This window comes from Scyliorhinus torazame, chromosome 22, assembly GCF_047496885.1.
Source record: "Scyliorhinus torazame isolate Kashiwa2021f chromosome 22, sScyTor2.1, whole genome shotgun sequence".
NCBI classification, from domain to species: Eukaryota; Metazoa; Chordata; class Chondrichthyes; order Carcharhiniformes; family Scyliorhinidae; genus Scyliorhinus; species Scyliorhinus torazame.
The window spans coordinates 15,387,642-15,405,375 of record NC_092728.1 but is presented as its reverse complement, the minus strand read 5'-3'; the positions used below and the strand labels follow the sequence as shown (position 1 = coordinate 15,405,375).

The 17,734-nt window shown below is 59.4% G+C and overlaps 1 protein-coding gene across 2 annotated transcripts in view; it reads right to left on the bottom strand.

Annotated features, from left to right (window-relative positions):
* Nucleotides 1-17,734, bottom strand: part of hdac6 (histone deacetylase 6) — a 249,740-nt gene that overhangs the window by 161,657 nt on the left and 70,349 nt on the right. For both annotated transcript variants that reach the window (XM_072487920.1, XM_072487921.1), the window contains exons 5-7: nucleotides 15,987-16,027; nucleotides 12,316-12,412; nucleotides 7,045-7,142 (exon numbers count right to left, since the gene is read on the bottom strand). In XM_072487920.1, the coding sequence (XP_072344021.1) occupies nucleotides 7,045-7,142; nucleotides 12,316-12,412; nucleotides 15,987-16,027 (236 nt within the window). The remainder of the gene's footprint in view (nucleotides 1-7,044; nucleotides 7,143-12,315; nucleotides 12,413-15,986; nucleotides 16,028-17,734) is intronic.

Below are 17,734 nucleotides of genomic sequence, written 5' to 3'. Positions count from 1 at the left end.
GCAGCACTGTGGGAGGGTCAGTGCTGAGGGAGCACCGCACTGTCAGAGAGTCTGTACTGAGGGAATGCCGCACTGTCGGAGGGTCAGTACTGAGGGAGTGCCGCACTGTCTGAGGCTCAGTGCTGAGGGAGCGCCGCACTGTCGGAGGGTCAGTGCTGAGGGAGCACCGGACTGTCACAGAGTCAGTATTGAGGGAGTGCCACACTGTCGGAGGGTCAGTACTGAGGGAGTGCCGCACTGTCGGAGGGTCAGTGCTGAGGGTGCGCCGCGCTGTGGGAGCGTCAGTGCTGAGGGAGTGCCGCACTGTCTGAGGGTCAGTGCTGAGGGAGCGCAGCACTGTCGGAGGGTCAGTGCTGAGGGAGCACCGCACTGTCAGAGAGTCTGTACTGAGGGAGTGCCGCACTGTTGGAGGGTCAGTACTGAGGGAGTGCCGCACAGTCTGAGGGTCAGTGCTGAGGGAGCGCCGCACTGTCGGAGGGTCAGTGCTGAGGGAGCGCCGCACTGTCGGAGGGTCAGTGCTGAGGGAGTGCAGCACTGTCGGAGGGTCAGTGCTGAGGGAGTGCCGCACTGTCGGAGGGTCAGTGCTGAGAGAGCGCCGCATTGTCGGCGGGTCAGTGCTGAGGGAGTGCCAAACTGCGGGAGGGTCAGTACTGAGGGAGTGCAGCACTGTCGGAGGGTCAGTGCTGAGGGAGTGCCGCACTGTCGGAGGGTCAGTGCTGAGAGAGCGCCGCATTGTCGGCGGGTCAGTGCTGAGGGAGTGCCAAACTGCGGGAGGGTCAGTACTGAGGGAGTGCTGCACGGTCAGAGGGTCAGTACTGAGGGAATGCCGCACTGTCGGAGGGTCAGTGCTGAGGGAGCACCGGACTGTCACAGAGTCAGTATTGAGGGAGTGCCACACTGTCGGAGGGTCAGTACTGAGGGAGTGCCGCACTGTCGGAGGGTCAGTGCTGAGGGTGCGCCGCGCTGTGGGAGCGTCAGTGCTGAGGGAGTGCCGCACTGTCACTGGGTCAGTGCTGAGGGAGTGCCGCATTGTCGGAGGGTCAATGTTAAGGAATTTCGCACTGTGGGAGGGTCAGTGCTGAGGGAGCGCCGCACTGTTGGAGGGTCAGTGCTGAGGGAGCGCCGCACTGTCGGAGGGTCAGTGCTGAGGGAGCGCCGCACTGTCGGAGGGTCAGTACTGAGGGAGTGCCACACTGTCTGAGGGACACTGCTGAGGGAGTGCCGCATTGTCGGAGGGTCAGTACTGAGAGAGCGCCGCATTGTCGGAGGGACAGTGCTGAGGGAGCGCCGCACTGTCGGAGGGTCAGTGCTGAGGGAGCGCCGCACTGTCGGAGGACCAGTGTTGAGGGAGCGCCGCACTGTCGGAGGGTCAGTGTTGAGGAATGTCGCACGGTGGGAGGGTCAGTGCTGAGGGAGCGCTGCACTGTCGGAGGATCAGTGCTGAGGGAGCGCCGCGCTATCTGAGAGTCAGTGCTGAGGGAGGGCCGAACTGTGGGAGGGTCAGTACTGAGGGAGTGCCGCACTGTCTGAGGGTCAGTGCTGAGGGTTTGCCGCACTGTCGGAGGGTCAGTACTGAGGGAGTGCCGCACTGTCGGAGGGTCAGTGCTGAGGGAGTGCCGCACTGTGGGAGGGTCAGTACTGAGGGAGCGCCGCACTGTCGGATGGTCAGTGCTGAAGGAGTGCCGCACTGTAAGAGGGTCAGTACTGAGGGAGTGCCGTACTGTCAGAGGTTCAGTGCTGAGGGAGCACCGCACAGTGGGAGGGTCAGTACTGAGGGAGTGCCGCACTGTCAGAGGGTCAGTGCTGAGGGAGCGCCGCACTGTCGGAGGGTCAGTACTGAGGGAGTGCCGCACTGTCTGAGGGTCAGTGCTGAGGGAATGCCGCACTGTCGGAGGGTCAGTGCTGAGGGAGTGCCGCACTGTGGGAGGGTCAGTACTGAGGGAGTGCCGCACTGTCAGAGGGTCAGTGCTGAGGTAGCGCCGCACTGTCGGAGGGTCAGTACTGAGGGAGTGCCGCACTGTCTGAGGCTCAATGCGGAGGGAGCACCGCACTGTCGGAGGGTCAGTGCTGAGGGAGCGCCGCACTGTCGGAAGGTCAGTACTGAGGGAGTGCCGTACTGTCGGAGGGTCAGTGCTGAGGGAGTGCCGCACTGTCGGTGGGTCAGTACTGAGGGAGCGCCGCACTGTGGGAGGGTCAGTGCTGAGGGAGCGCCGCACAGTCGGAGGGTCAGTGCTGAGGGAGTGCCGCACTGTCAGAGGGTCAGTGCTGAGGGAGCGCCGCACTGTCGGAGGGTCAGTACTGAGGGAGTGCCGCACTGTCAGAAGGTCAGTGCTGAGGGAGCGCCGCACTGTCGGAGGGTCAGTACTGAGGGAGTGCCGCACTGTCTGAGGGTCAGTGCTAAGGGAGTGACGCACTGTCTGAGGGTCAGTGCTGAGGGAATGCCGCACTGTGGGAGGGTCAGTATTGAGGGAGTGCCGCACTGTCGGCGGGTCAGTGCTGAGGGAGTGCCAAACTGTGGGAGGGTCAGTACTGAGGGAAGGCCGCACGGTCAGAGGGTCAGTGCTGAGGGAGCGCAGCACTGTGGGAGGGTCAGTGCTGAGGGATCACCGCACTGTCTGAGGGTCAGTGCTGAGGGAGTGCCGCACTGTCTGAGGGTCAGTGCTGAGGGAGCGCCGCACTGTCGGAGGGTCAGTGCTGAGGGAGCACCGGACTGTCACAGAGTCAGTATTGAGGGAGAGCCACACTGTCGGAGGGTCAGTACTGAGGGAGTGCCGCACTGTCGGAGGGTCAGTGCTGAGGGTGCGCCGCACTGTGGGAGCGTCAATGCTGAGGGAGCGCCGCACTGTCAGAGGGTCAGTGCTGAGGGAGCGCCGCACTGTCGGAAGGTCAGTGCTGAGGGAGCACCGAACTGTCAGAGAGTCCGTACTGAGTGAGTGCCGCACTGTCAGAGGGTCAATGCTGAGGGAGCGCCGTACAGTTAGAGGGTCAGTGCTGTGGGAGTGCCGCACTGTCAGAGGGTCAGTGCTGAGGGAGTGCCGCATTGTCGGAGGGTCAGTACTGAGGGAGCGCCGCACTGTCGGAGGGTCAGTGCTGAGGGAGCGCCGCACTGTCGGAGGGTCAGTACTGAGGGAGCGCCGCACTGTCGGAGGGTCAGGACTGAGGGAGCGCCGCACTGTCAGAGAGTCAGTACTGAGGGAGTGCCACACTGTCGGAGGGCCAGTGCTGAGGGAGCGCCGCACTGTGGGAGGGTCAGTGCTGAGGGAGTGCCGCATTGTCGGAGGGTCAGTACTGAGGGAGCGCCGCACTGTCAGAGAGTCAGTACTGAGGGCGTGCCGCACTGTCTGAGGGTCAGTGCTGAGGGAGTGCCGCATTGTCCGAGGGTCAGTGCTGAGGGAGCGCCGCACTGTCGGAGGGTCAGTACTGAGGGAGCGCCGCACTGTCGGAGGGTCAGGACTGAGGGAGCGCAGCACTGTCAGAGAGTCAGTACTGAGGGAGCGCCACACTGTCGGAGGGTCAGTGTTGAGGGAGTGCCGCATTGTCAGAGGGTCAGTGTTAAGGAATGTCGCACTGTGGGAGGGTCAGTGCTGAGGGAGCGCCGCACTGTCGGAGGGTCAGTGCTGAGGGAGCGCCGCACTGTCGGAGGGTCAGTGCTGAGGGAGCGCCGCACTGTCGGAGGGTCAGTACTGAGGGAGTGCCGCACTGTCGGAGGGTCAGTGCTGAGGGAGCGCAGCACTGTCGGAGGGTCAGTGCTGAGGGAGCGCCGCACTGTCGGAGGGTCAGTGCTGAAGGAGCGCAGCACTGTCGGAGGGCCAGTGTTGAGGGAGCGCCGCACTGTCGGAGGGTCAGTGTTGAGGAATGTCGCACTGTGGGAGGGTCAGTGCTGAGGGAGCGCTGGACTGTCGGAGGATCAGTGCTGAGGGAGTGCCGCGCTATCTGATAGTCAGTGCTGAGGGAATGCCGCACTGCGGGAGGGTCAGTACTGAGGGAGCACCGCACTGTCAGAGAGTCTGTACTGAGGGAGCGCCGCACTGTCGGAGGGTCAGTGTTGAGGAATGTCGCACTGTGGGAGGGTCAGTGCTGAGGGAGCGCTGGACTGTCGGAGGATCAGTGCTGAGGGAGTGCCGCGCTATCTGATAGTCAGTGCTGAGGGAATGCCGCACTGCGGGAGGGTCAGTACTGAGGGAGCACCGCACTGTCAGAGAGTCTGTACTGAGGGAATGCCGCACTGTCGGAGGGTCAGTACTGAGGGAGTGCCGCACTGTCTGAGGGTCAGTACTGAGGGAGTGCCACACTGTCTGAGGGTCAGTGCTGAGGGAGAGCCGCATTGTCGGAGGGTCAGTGTTAAGGAATGTCGCACTGTGGGAGGGTCAGTACTGAGGGAGTGCCGCACTGTCTGAGGGTCAGTGCTGAGGGGGCGCCGCATTGTCGGTGGGTCAGTGCTGAGGGAGCGCCGCACTTTCGGAGGGTCAGTACTGAGGGAGCGCCGCACTGTCGGAGGGTCAGGACTGAGGGAGCGCCGCACTGTCAGAGAGTCAGTACTGAGGGAGCGCCACACTGCCGGAGGGCCTGTGCTGAGGGAGCGCCGCACTGTGGGAGGGTCAGTGCTGAGGGAGTGCCGCATTGTCGGAGGGTCAGTACTGAGGGAGCGTCGCACTGTCAGAGAGTCAGTACTGAGGGAGTGCCGCACTGTCTGAGGGTCAGTGCTGAGGGAGTGCCGCATTGTCCGAGGGTCAGTGCTGAGGGAGCGCCGCACTGTCGGAGGGTCAGTACTGAGGGAGCGCCGCACTGTCGGAGGGCCAGTGCTGAGGGAGCGCCGCACTGTGGGAGGGTCAGTGCTGAGGGGGTGCCGCATTGTCGGAGGGTCAGTACTGAGGGAGCGCCGCACTGTCAGAGAGTCAGTGCTGAGGGAGTGGGCACTGTATGAGGGTCAGTGCTGAGGGAGCACCGCACTGTGGGAGGGTCAGTGCTGAGGGAGTGCCGCATTGTCGGAGGGTCAGTGTTCAGGAATGTCGCACTGTGGGAGGGTCAGTGCTGAGGGAGCGCCGCACTGTCGGAGGGTCAGTGCTGAGGGAGCGCCGCACTGTCGGAGGGTCAGTGCTGAGGGAGCGCCGCACTGTCGGAGGGTCAGTGCTGAGGGAGTGCAGCACTGTCGGAGTGTCAGTGCTGAGGGAGTGCCGCACTGTCGGAGGGTCAGTACTGAGAGAGCGCCGCATTGTCGGAGGGTCAGTGCTGAGGGAGCGCCGCACTGTCGGAGGGTCAGTGCTGAAGGAGCGCCGCACTGTCGGAGGGCCAGTGTTGAGGGAGCGCCGCACTGTCGGAGGGTCAGTGTTGAGGAATGTCGCACTGTGGGAGGGTCAGTGCTGAGGGAGCGCTGCACTGTCGGAGGATCAGTGCTGAGGGAGTGCCGCGCTATCTGAGAGTCAGTGCTGAGGGAGGGCCGAACTGTGGGAGGGTCAGTACTGAGGGAGTGCCGCACTGTCGGAGGGTCAGTGCTGGGGTAGTCCCGCACTGTCTGAGGGTCAGTGCTGGGGGTTTGCCGCACTGTCGGAGGGTCAGTACTGAGGGAGTGCAGCACTGTCGGAGGGTCAGTGCTGAGGGAGTGCCGCACTGTCAGAGGGTCAGTACAGAGGGTCAGTACTGAGGGAGCGCCGCACTGTGGGAGGGACAGTACTGAGGGAGCGCCGCACTGTCGGATGGTCAGTGTTAAAGGAGTGCCGCACTGTAAGAGGGTCAGTACTGAGGGAGTGCCGCACGGTCAGAGGGTCAGTACTGAGGGAGTGCCGCACTGTCTGAGGGTCAGTGCTGAGGGAGCGCAGCACTGTGGGAGGGTCAGTGCTGAGGGAGCACCGCACTGTCAGAGAGTCTGTACTGAGGGAATGCCGCACTGTCGGAGGGTCAGTACTGAGGGAGTGCCGCACTGTCTGAGGCTCAGTGCTGAGGGAGCGCCGCACTGTCGGAGGGTCAGTGCTGAGGGAGCACCGGACTGTCACAGAGTCAGTATTGAGGGAGTGCCACACTGTCGGAGGGTCAGTACTGAGGGAGTGCCGCACTGTCGGAGGGTCAGTGCTGAGGGTGCGCCGCGCTGTGGGAGCGTCAGTGCTGAGGGAGTGCCGCACTGTCTGAGGGTCAGTGCTGAGGGAGCGCAGCACTGTCGGAGGGTCAGTGCTGAGGGAGCACCGCACTGTCAGAGAGTCTGTACTGAGGGAGTGCCGCACTGTTGGAGGGTCAGTACTGAGGGAGTGCCGCACAGTCTGAGGGTCAGTGCTGAGGGAGCGCCGCACTGTCGGAGGGTCAGTGCTGAGTGAGCGCCGCACTGTCGGAGGGTCAGTGCTGAGGGAGTGCAGCACTGTCGGAGGGTCAGTGCTGAGGGAGTGCCGCACTGTCGGAGGGTCAGTGCTGAGAGAGCGCCGCATTGTCGGCGGGTCAGTGCTGAGGGAGTGCCAAACTGCGGGAGGGTCAGTACTGAGGGAGTGCAGCACTGTCGGAGGGTCAGTGCTGAGGGAGTGCCGCACTGTCGGAGGGTCAGTGCTGAGAGAGCGCCGCATTGTCGGAGGGTCAGTGCTGGGGGAGTGCCGCACTGTCGGAGGGTCAGTGCTGAGGGAGTGCCAAACTGCGGGAGGGTCAGTACTGAGGGAGTGCCGCACGGTCAGAGGGTCAGTACTGAGGGAGTGCGGCATTCCCTCAGTACAGACTCTCTGACAGTGCGGTGCTCCCTCAGCACTGACCCTCCCATAGTGCTGCGCTTCCTGAGCACTGACCCTCCGACAGTGCGGCGCTCACTCAGCACTGACCCTCCCTCAGCACATATTTATATATCTGTGAAACACCTTCAGCATTACTGTTTGTGGAATAAGCTACAGTGTTTGTAAGCCAATGCGGTGCTCACACTTGAAAGGTGGTGAGGGTTGCTGGAGAAAGGGGAGCCCCGTCTCGGGGGCAGAACGGGCCAGTCAGCCTGCCTCAGGGGCAGTCGATAGCACGACAGAGGAAACTATGGGGTGGGGATGCTAAGATAAGAGTGGCCAGCTCATTAAACCCACTCACCTGACGACAGCCAGGCCGTTTCTGAAGCTCCCCTTCATCAAGTAATCCACCAGCTGCAGCACACAACCCACCGCCATACAGCTGGCAACGTAGGTGTCCTGAAGGTCAGAGAGGCACGAGTGAAAGAACCAAGAGAATGTGGACTCAATCCCAATGGACTCAAACCCTTTCCCATTCACTCCCACTGTGCGCAATCCCAATGGACCCAAAACCCTTCTCGTTCACTCCCACTGTGCACAATCCCAATGGACCCTAACCCCTTCCCATTCACTCCCACTGTGCACAATCCCAATGGACCCAAACCCTTTCCCATTCACTCCCACTGTACACAATCCCAATGGACCCAAACCCCTTCCCGTTCACTCCCACTGTGCACAATCCCAATGGATTCAAACCCTTTCCCATTCACTCCCACTGTGCGCAACCCAATGGACCCAAACCCCTTCCCGTTCACTCCCACTGTACACAATCCCAATGGACCCAAACCCCTTCCCATTCACTCCCACTGTACACAATCCCAATGGACCCAAACCCCTTCCCGTTCGCTCCCACTGTGCACAATCCCAATGGACCCAAACCCCTTCCCGTTCACTCCCACTGTGCACAATCCCAATGGACCCAAACCCCTTCCCATTCTCTCCCACTGTGCACAATCCCAATGGACCCAAACCCCTTCCCGTTCACTCCCACTGTGCACAACCCAATGGACCCAAACCCCTTCCCATTCACTCCCACTGTGCACAATCCCAATGGACCCAAACCCCTTCCCGTTCACTCCCACTGTACACAATCCCAATGGACCCAAACACCTACCCGTTCTCTCCCACTGTACACAACCCCAATGGACCCAAACCCCTTCCCGTTCACTCCCACTGTACACAATCCCAATGGACCCAAACCCCTTCCCATTCACTCCCACTGTACACAACCCCAATGGACCCAAACCCCTTCCCATTCACTCCCACTGTACACAATCCCAATGGACCCAAACCCCTTCCCATTCACTCCCACTGTACACACCCCAATGGACCCAAACCCCTTCCCGTTCACTCCCACTGTGCACAATCCCAATGGACTCAAACCCCTTCCCATTCACTCCCACTGTGCACAATCGCAATGGACGCAAACCCCTTCCCATTCACTCCCACTGTGCAGAATCGCAATGGACCCAAACCCCTTCCCATTCACTCCCACTGTGCACAATCACAATGGACCCAAACCCCTTCCCGTTCACTCCCACTGTGCACAATCCCAATGGACCCAAACCCCTTCCCGTTAACTCCCACTGTACACAACCCCAATGGACCCAAACCGCTTCCCGTTCACTCCCACTGTACACAATCCCAACGGACCCACACCCCTTCCCATTCACTCCCTCTGTACACAATCCCAATGGACCCAAACCCCTTCCCGTTCACTCGCACTGTGCACAATCCCAATGGTCCCAAACCCCTTCCCATTCACTCCCACTGTACACAACCCCAATGGACCCAAACCCCTTCCCATTCACTCCCACTGTACACAATCCCAATGGTCCCAAACCCCTTCCCATTCACTCCCACTGTACACACCCCAATGGACCCAAACCCCTTCCCGTTCACTCCCACTGTGCACAATCCCAATGGACCCAAACCCCTTCCCATTCACTCCCACTGTGCACAATCGCAATGGACGCAAACCACTTCCCATTCACTCCCACTGTGCACAATCGCAATGGACCCAAACCCCTTCCCGTTCACTCCCACTGTGCACAATCCCAATGGACCCAAACCTCTTCCCATTCACTCCCACTGTGCACAACCCCAATGGACCCAAACCCCTTCCCGTTCACTCCCACTGTACACAATCCCAATGGACCCAAACCCTTTCCCATTCACTCCCATTGTACACAATCCCAATGGGCCCAAACCGCTTCCCATTCACTCCCACTGTACATAATCCCAATGGACCCAAACCCCTTCCCATTCACTCCCACTGTACACAACCCAAATGGACCCAAACCCTTTCCCATTCACTCCCACTGTACACAACCCAAATGGACCCAAACCCCTTCCCATTCACTCCCACTGTGCACAACCCCAATGGACCCAAATCCCATCCTATTCATTCCCACTGTCCACAATCCCAATGGACCCAAACCCCTTCCCATTCACTCCCACTGTACACAATCCCAATGGACTGAAACCCCATCCCATTCATTCCCACTGTGCACAATCCCAATGGACCGTAACCCCATCCCATTCATTCCCACTGTGCACATTCCCAATGGACCCAAACCGCTTCCCATTCACTCCCACTGTACACAATCCCAATGGACCCAAACCCCTTCCCGTTCACTCCCACTGTACACAATCCCAATGGACCCAAACTCCTTCCCATTCACTCACACTGTGCACAATCCCAATGGATCCAAACGCCTTGCCGTTCACTCCCACTGTACACAATCCCAATGGACCCAAACACCTTCCCGTTCACTCCCACTGTGCACAATCCCAATGGACCCAAACCTCTTCCCATTCACTCCCACCGTGCACAACCCCAATGGACCCAAACCCCTTCCCGTTCACTCCCACTGTACACAATCCCAATGGATCCAATCCCTTTCCCATTGACTCCCATTGTACACAATCCCAATGGACCCAAACCGCTTCCCATTCCCTCCCACTGTACATAATTGCAATGGACCCAAACTCTTCCCGTTCACTCCCACTGTACACAACCCAAATGGACCCAAACCCCATCCCATTCACTCCCACTGTGCAGAACCCCAATGGACCCAAACTCCTTCCCATTCACTCACACTGTGCACAATCCCAATGGATCCAAACGCCTTCACATTCACTCCCACTGTGCACAATCCCAATGGACCCAAACCCCTTCCCGTTCACTCCCACTGTACACAATCCCAATGGACCCAAACCCCTTCCCGTTCACTCCCACTGTGCACAATCCCAATGGACCCAAACCCCTTCCCGTTCACTCCCACTGTGCACAATCCCAATGGACCCTAACCCCTTTCCATTCACTCCCACTGTACACAATCCCAATGGACCCAAACCCCTTCCCGTTCACTCCCACTGTGCACAATCCCAATGGACCCAAACCCCTTCCCGTTCACTCCCACTGTGCACAATCCCAATGGACCCTAACCCCTTCCCATTCACTCCCACTGTACACAATCCCAATGGACCCAAACCCCTTCCCGTTCACTCCCACTGTGCACAATCCCAATGGACCCAAACCCCTTCCCGTTCACTCCCACTGTGCACAATCCCAATGGACCCAAACCCCTTCCCGTTCACTCCCACTGTACACAATCCCAATGGACCCAAACCCCTTCCCGTTCACTCCCACTGTACACAACCCCAATGGACCCAAACCCCTTCCCATTCACTCCCACTGTACACAATCCCAATGGACCCAAACCCCTTCCCATTCACTCCCACTGTGCACAATCCCAATGGACCCAAACCCCTTATCGTTCACTCCCACTGTGCACAACCCAATGGACCCAAACCCCTTCCCATTCACTCCCACTGTGCACAATCCCAATGGACCCAAACCCCTTCCCGTTCACTCCCACTGTACACAATCCCAATGGACCCACACCCCTTCCCATTCACTCCCTCTGTACACAATCCCAATGGACCCAAACCCCTTCCCATTCACTCCCACTGTACACAACCCCAATGGACCCAAACCCCTTCCCATTCACTCCCACTGTACACACCCCAATGGACCCAAACCCCTTCCCGTTCACTCCCACTGTACACAATCCCAATGGACCCAAACCCCTTCCCGTTCACTCCCACTGTGCACAATCGCAATGGACGCAAACCCCTTCCCATTCACTCCCACTGTGCACAATCGCAATGGACCCAAACCCCTTCCCGTTCACTCCCACTGTGCACAATCCCAATGGACCCAAACCTCTTCCCATACACTCCCACTGTGCACAACCCCAATGGACCCAAACCCCTTCCCGTTCACTCCCACTGTACACAATCCCAATGGACCCAAACCCTTTCCCATTCACTCCCATTGTACACAATCCCAATGGACCCAAACCGCTTCCCATTCACTCCCACTGTACATAATCCCAATGGACCCAAACCCCTTCCCATTCACTCCCACTGTGCACAATCCCAATGGACCCGAATCCCTTCCCATTCACTCCCATTGTACACAATCCCAATGGACCCAAACCGCTTCCCATTCACTCCCACTGTACATAATCCCAATGGACCCAAACCCCTTCCCATTCACTCCCACTGTCCACAACCCAAATGGACCCAAACCCCTTCCCATTCACTCCCACTGTACACAACCGAAAATGGACCCAAACCCCTTCCCGTTCACTCCCACTGTACACAATCCCAATGGACCCAAACCCCTTCACATTCACTCCCACTGTGCACAATCCCAATGGACCCGAATCCCTTCCCATTCACTCCCATTGTTCACAATCCCAATGGACCCAAACCACTTCCCATTCACTCCCACTGTACATAATCCCAATGGACCCAAACCCCTTCCCATTCACTCCCACTGTGCACAACCCAAAATGGACCCAAACCCCTTCCCGTTCACTCCCACTGTGCACAACCCTGAATGGACCCAAACCACTTTGCGTTCACTCCCACTGTGCACAATCCCAATGGACTGAAACCCCATCCCATTCATTCCCACTGTGCACAATCCCAATGGACCGAAACCCCATCCCATTCATTCCCACTGTACGCAATCCCAATGGACCCAAACCCCTTCCCATTCACTCCCACTGTGCACAATCCCAATGGATCAAAACCCCTTCCCGTTCACTCCCACTGTACACAATCCCAATGGACCCAAACCCCTTCCCATTCACTCGCACTGTGCACAATCCCAATGGATCAAACCCCTTCCCATTCACTCCCACTGTACACAATCCCAATGGACCCAAACCCCTTCCCATTCACTCCCACTGTGCACAATCCCAATGGACCCAAACCCCTTCCCATTCACTCCCACTGTGCACAATCCCAATGGACCCAAACCCCTTCCCATTCACTCCCACTGTACACAATCCCATTGAACCCAAACCCGTTCCCGTTCACTCCCCCTGTACACAATCCCAATGGATCCAAACCAAATGGGAATTTTTTGCAGGTGCGGTGATCCAGTTCTCTTCCCCCCCCCCCCCCCATCCCATCACCAACACTCCGATTGTTAACAATTGGAATCACGAGCAGCCAATCTTTGCAAGCTCCGCAGAGCAACTTCAGAACTCACGGTATGGAAGTAGACCAAGTCATAACCCTCCGAATGTGCTCTGAGCGCCACCGTGCTCATTTTCTGTGTCGATATGATCATGTCGACGTAATCCAGGCTGCAGGAAGACAAGCACAGACACCTGAGCAGTTTGAACCAAACTTTGGCACAACCTCTGGTTAAGAACATCAGAGACTGCAACAACAGGAGAGACCCTCAAACCTGCTCCGTCATTCTTATCATCTTCTATCGCGACATGGCTTTCCCTACCCTCTATCCCTTTGTGTCCAAAGATCACGTCATCTCAAACTCAAATATATTCCGCATCTGACCATCCCGAGCTCCCGGGGATGAAAATTCCACAGAATCACTGCCCCGCCCGCCCCCCCCCCCCCCCCTCTCTCTCCAGTGAATAAATTCCTTCTCATGTCCGACCTTTTTTGTCCCCCACCCCCCATTGGCTCACGGGGATGTGGGTGGTCGCTGACGGTTGCCCCTTGAGAAAATGGTGGGTGAGCCGCCATTTTGACCCGCTGAAGACCCCGGGTGCTGTAGGTCGCGACCTGTGCGTGGGTCTTGGGGGCGCCTGGAGGGTCATGGGGTTCATGCGGCGGTCTCAATCGCACCCAATGGTTGCGACAGGCATTTTTGTCGAGAACAGTGAACGCTGCAGCCTTTGAAATGAGAAGGAAGCGTGGCTGTGAGCAGTCTTCCGGCCAGAAGAGGCAGCAGTGAGCAGGTCACGCACCCTGCACGCACATTTGGCACCATATCACGGAAGAGAGCTTCTTCCTTTCTAGCTGGCTGGAGGACTGTGAAGATGTATCGTTTTCTTGCAAGTAAGAGACGGCTAGAGACACAAATAGGCAGTGCACCTACTGGCCAGGATCTCACAACTGAATCTGCCAGAGAGAGCTGCTGAGCAGAGTCCAGGGGCGGGATTCTCCCCGCCCCGCCGGGAACGACTCCGGCGTCGGGCCGCCCCAAAGGTGCGGAGAGGGGCCAAGCCCTCACCTTGAGGGGCTAGGCCGGTGCCGGAGTGGTTTCCGCTCCGCCGGCTGGCGCGGAAGGCCTTTGGCACCATGCCAGACAGGGCCGAAAGGACTTTGCCGGCCTGCGTAAGTCCACGCATGCGCGGGAGCGTCAGCGGCTGCTGACGTCATCCCCGCGCATGCGCAGGGAAGGGGGTCTCTTCCACCTCCACCACGGTGAAGACCATGGCGAAGGCGGAAGAAAAAGAGTCACAGGCCCGCCCGCAGATCGGTGGGCCCCGATCGCGGGCCAGGCCACCGTGGGGGCAACCCTCTGGGCCAGATCGCCCCGCGCGCCCCCCCCCCACCCCCCCCCCAGGATCCCGGAGCCCGCCCGCGCCGCCTGCTCCCGCCGGTAAGGTAGGTGGTTTAATCCAGGCCGGCGGGAGAGGGTTGACAGCGGTGGGACTTCGGCCCATGGCGGGCCGGAGAATCGCCGGGGGGGGGGGGGGGCGCCGATTCTCTGGTGGCGGAGAATTCGGGACACGGCGGGGGGTCGGAGAATCCCGCCCCAGGGCAGGACAGAGCAGTGCTAGCATTAGCTCTGTACAAAGCACCGGGGCCTCTGGTTGGCAGCTGACAAAGAAGAAACCTAACACAGGAACAGAGCAGTACAAAGAGGATTTCGCTGCCTACTCCTTTCCGATGTCTCCACTTACTTCAAGAAAACCACCATCATGCCGGTGCCAAAGGAGAACCAGGCAACATGCCTCAATGACTATCGCCCTGATGTTGATCGTCATGAAGTACTTTGAGAGGTTGTTATGGGCCAGGGTTTAGAGAACCCCAAAGTGTATCATGGAGTTCACCTGACCCACAACTTTTAATAGATTGTGGTATGGGGAGCACACGGCCCACTCTACAGGTGTGGGACAGCAGAAATGGAAAAGTATTTTTCTAAGCAAAACAATGTTTATTCTATGAACTCAAGTTAACCTTTTTAAAACATACAGTGAACATCTTAGCAACCATCAATTCAAATACACACCCAAAAGAATACAACACTAAGTAATCCTTAATAACTTCCCAAACAACATCCAGAAGACAGAAGAAACACCTTTTAACAGAAGCACATCAGGTTTACATTCACTCCGGAGAACATTTATAATTCTGAATTCACCAAATGATCCAGAGATAGTCTTTTCATGGCAGAGAGATCAACAGTACACCTGCTCTGTCTGGCTTCAGCTCCAACACTGAAAACGAAACTAAAACACACCCCGCATCCTGCTCAAAAACGAAAGTAAAAAGCTGACAGACAGCCCAGCTCCACCCACTCTCTGACATCACTGCAGTAGTAAACACCCATTTCTTAAAGGTACTCTCACTACAGATATTTATATACACACCCATTTATAAACACCCATTTCTTAAAGGTACCCTCACATGTCAAAGCACATCAACTCCATACTCCCAGAATGACTATATCCACTGTAATTCGTATACCGCCACAACCGGTCCACAGCAAACGACATCTCCCTGGCCCTACACTCATCCCTAGAGCATCTCGACAACAAGGACTCCTACATCAGACTCCTATTTATTGACTACAGCTCCGCCTTCAACACCATAATCCCAGCCAAGCTCATATCAAAGCTCCAAAACCTAGGACTTGGCTCCCCACTCTGCAACTGGATCCTCGGTTTTCTGACCAACAGACCACAATCAGTAAGAATAAACAACACCTCCTCCCCGATAGTCCTCAATACTTGGGCCCCCAAAACTGCGTACTTAGCCCCCTCCATCTAAACGTTTGCTGACGACACGACTATAGTGGGCCGGATCTCGAACAACGATGAGTCAGAATACAGGAGGGAGATAGAGAACCTAGTGGAGTGGTGCAGAGACGACAATCTCTCCCTCAATGTCAGCAAAACTAAAGAGCTGGTCATTGACTTCAGGAATCACAAATATCGTACACACCCCTGTCAGCATCAACGGGGCCGAGGTGGAGATGGCTGACAAAATCCTTGGTGTGCACATCACCAACAATCTGTCCTGGTCCACCCACGTCGATGCTGTGACCAAGAAAGCACAGCAGCGTCTATACTTTCTTGGGAAACTAAGGAAATTTGGCATGTCCACATTGACTTTTCCCAACTTTTACAGATGCACCATAGTAAGTATCCTAGCTGGCTGCATCACAGGCCGTTCAGCCCCTCGAGCCTGTTCTGCAATTCAATGGCTCATGGCTCCCGCGTGGAGGGCTATTTGCACTATCTTTCATTCCACGATCTACAAGGACAGGAGTGTGATGGACTCTCCCACTCGCCTGGATGAGCGCGGCTCCGACAACACTCGAGAAGCTCGACACCATCCAGGACAAAGCAGCGCCCTCCCCCCCGCTCGATCGACACGCTAACCCCCACCTTCAACACCCACTCCCTCCACCCACCGACGCACAGCGGCAGCCGTGTGCACCGTCTACAAGATGCACTGCAGCCACTCGCCAAGGCTCCTTCGACAAGCGCGGCCCAAACCCGCCACCTCTACCCCCTATGAGGACGAGGGCAGCAGACGCCACGAGGAACACTCACCACCTGCACGTTCCACTTCCGGGCCCCCCCACACACACACATCAAGATCACTGTGAAGGTCTTGGGTGTGGTGAGCCATGTGATGAGACCCCACCCACTCCGCCATCGCCCCTACTATACTAACCTGTGAACAAGCAGAAGGTCCTCTTTTGTTGCCGATCTGGGCTTCAGAAAAAGCAGACAAAATGTTTATCAACCTGCTGATGGCACCATTAATATCGGAGAACGTTTTCCCCCAATCGCAAGCGCGCACATGCTTTCGCACTCACTCTTGCACACACAGATCCCCACGCAAGCACTACCTCGCTCGGCGCAGGCACTCCCTCGCTCGGCGCAGGCACTCCCTCGCTCGGCGCAGGCACTCCCTCGCTCGGCGCAGGCACTCCCTCGCTCGGCGCAGGCACTCCCTCGCTCGGCGCAGGCACTCCCTCACTCGGCGCAGGCAGTCCCTCGCTCGGCGCAGACGCTCCCTCGCTCGGCGCTCTCACTCCCTCGCTCGGCGCAGACACTCCCTCGCTCGCGGCAGGCACTCCCTCGCTCGGCGCAGACACTCCCTCGCTCGGCCCAGGCACTCCCTCGCTCGGCCCAGGCACTCCCTCGCTCGGCGCAGACGCTCCCTCGCTCAGCGCTCTCACTCCCTCGCTCGGCGCAGACACTCCCTCGCTCGGCGCAGGCGCTCCCTCGCTCGGCGCAGGCGCTCCCTCGCTCGGCGCTCTCACTCCCTCGCTCGGCGCAGACACTCCCTCGCTCGGCGCAGACACTCCCTCGCTCGGCGCAGACACTCCCTCGCTCGGCGCAGACACTCCCTCGCTCGGCGCAGACACTCCCTCGCTCGGCGCAGGCGCTCCCTCGCTTGGCGCTCTCACTCCCCCGCTCGGGGCAGACACTCCCTCGCTCGGCCCAGGCACTCCCTCGCTCGGCCCAGGCACTCCCTCGCTCGGCCCAGGCACTCCCTCGCTCGGCGCAGACACTCCCTCGCTCGGCGCAGACACTCCCTCGCTCGGCGCAGACACTCCCTCGCTCGGCGCAGGCGCTCCCTCGCTCGGCGCTCTCACTCCCCCGCTCGGGGCAGACACTCCCTCGCTCGGCCCAGGCACTCCCTCGCTCGGCCCAGGCACTCCCTCGCTCGGCCCAGGCACTCCCTCGCTCGGCCCAGGCGCTCCCTCGCTCGGCCCAGGCGCTCCCTCGCTCGGCCCAGGCACTCCCTCGCTCGGCCCAGGCACTCCCTCGCTCGGCCCAGGCACTCCCTCGCTCGGCGCAGACGCTCCCTCGCTCGGCGCAGGCGCTCCCTCGCTCGGCGCAGGCGCTCCCTCGCTCGGCGCAGACACTCCCTCGCTCGGCGCAGACACTCCCTCGCTCGGCGCAGACGCTCCCTCGCTCGGCGCAGGCGCTCCCTCGCTCGGCGCTCTCACTCCCCCGCTCGGGGCAGACACTCCCTCGCTCGGCCCAGGCACTCCCTCGCTCGGCCCAGGCACTCCCTCGCTCGGCCCAGGCACTCCCTCGCTCGGCGCAGACACTCCCTCGCTCGGCGCAGACGCTCCCTCGCTCGGCGCAGGCGCTCCCTCGCTCGGCGCAGACACTCCCTCGCTCGGCGCAGACACTCCCTCGCTCGGCGCAGACGCTCCCTCGCTCGGCGCAGGCGCTCCCTCGCTCGGCGCTCTCACTCCCCCGCTCGGGGCAGACACTCCCTCGCTCGGCCCAGGCACTCCCTCGCTCGGCCCAGGCACTCCCTCGCTCGGCCCAGGCACTCCCTCGCTCGGCGCAGACACTCCCTCGCTCGGCGCAGACACTCCCTCGCTCGGCGCAGGCGCTCCCTCGCTCGGCGCTCTCACTCCCCCGCTCGGGGCAGACACTCCCTCGCTCGGCCCAGGC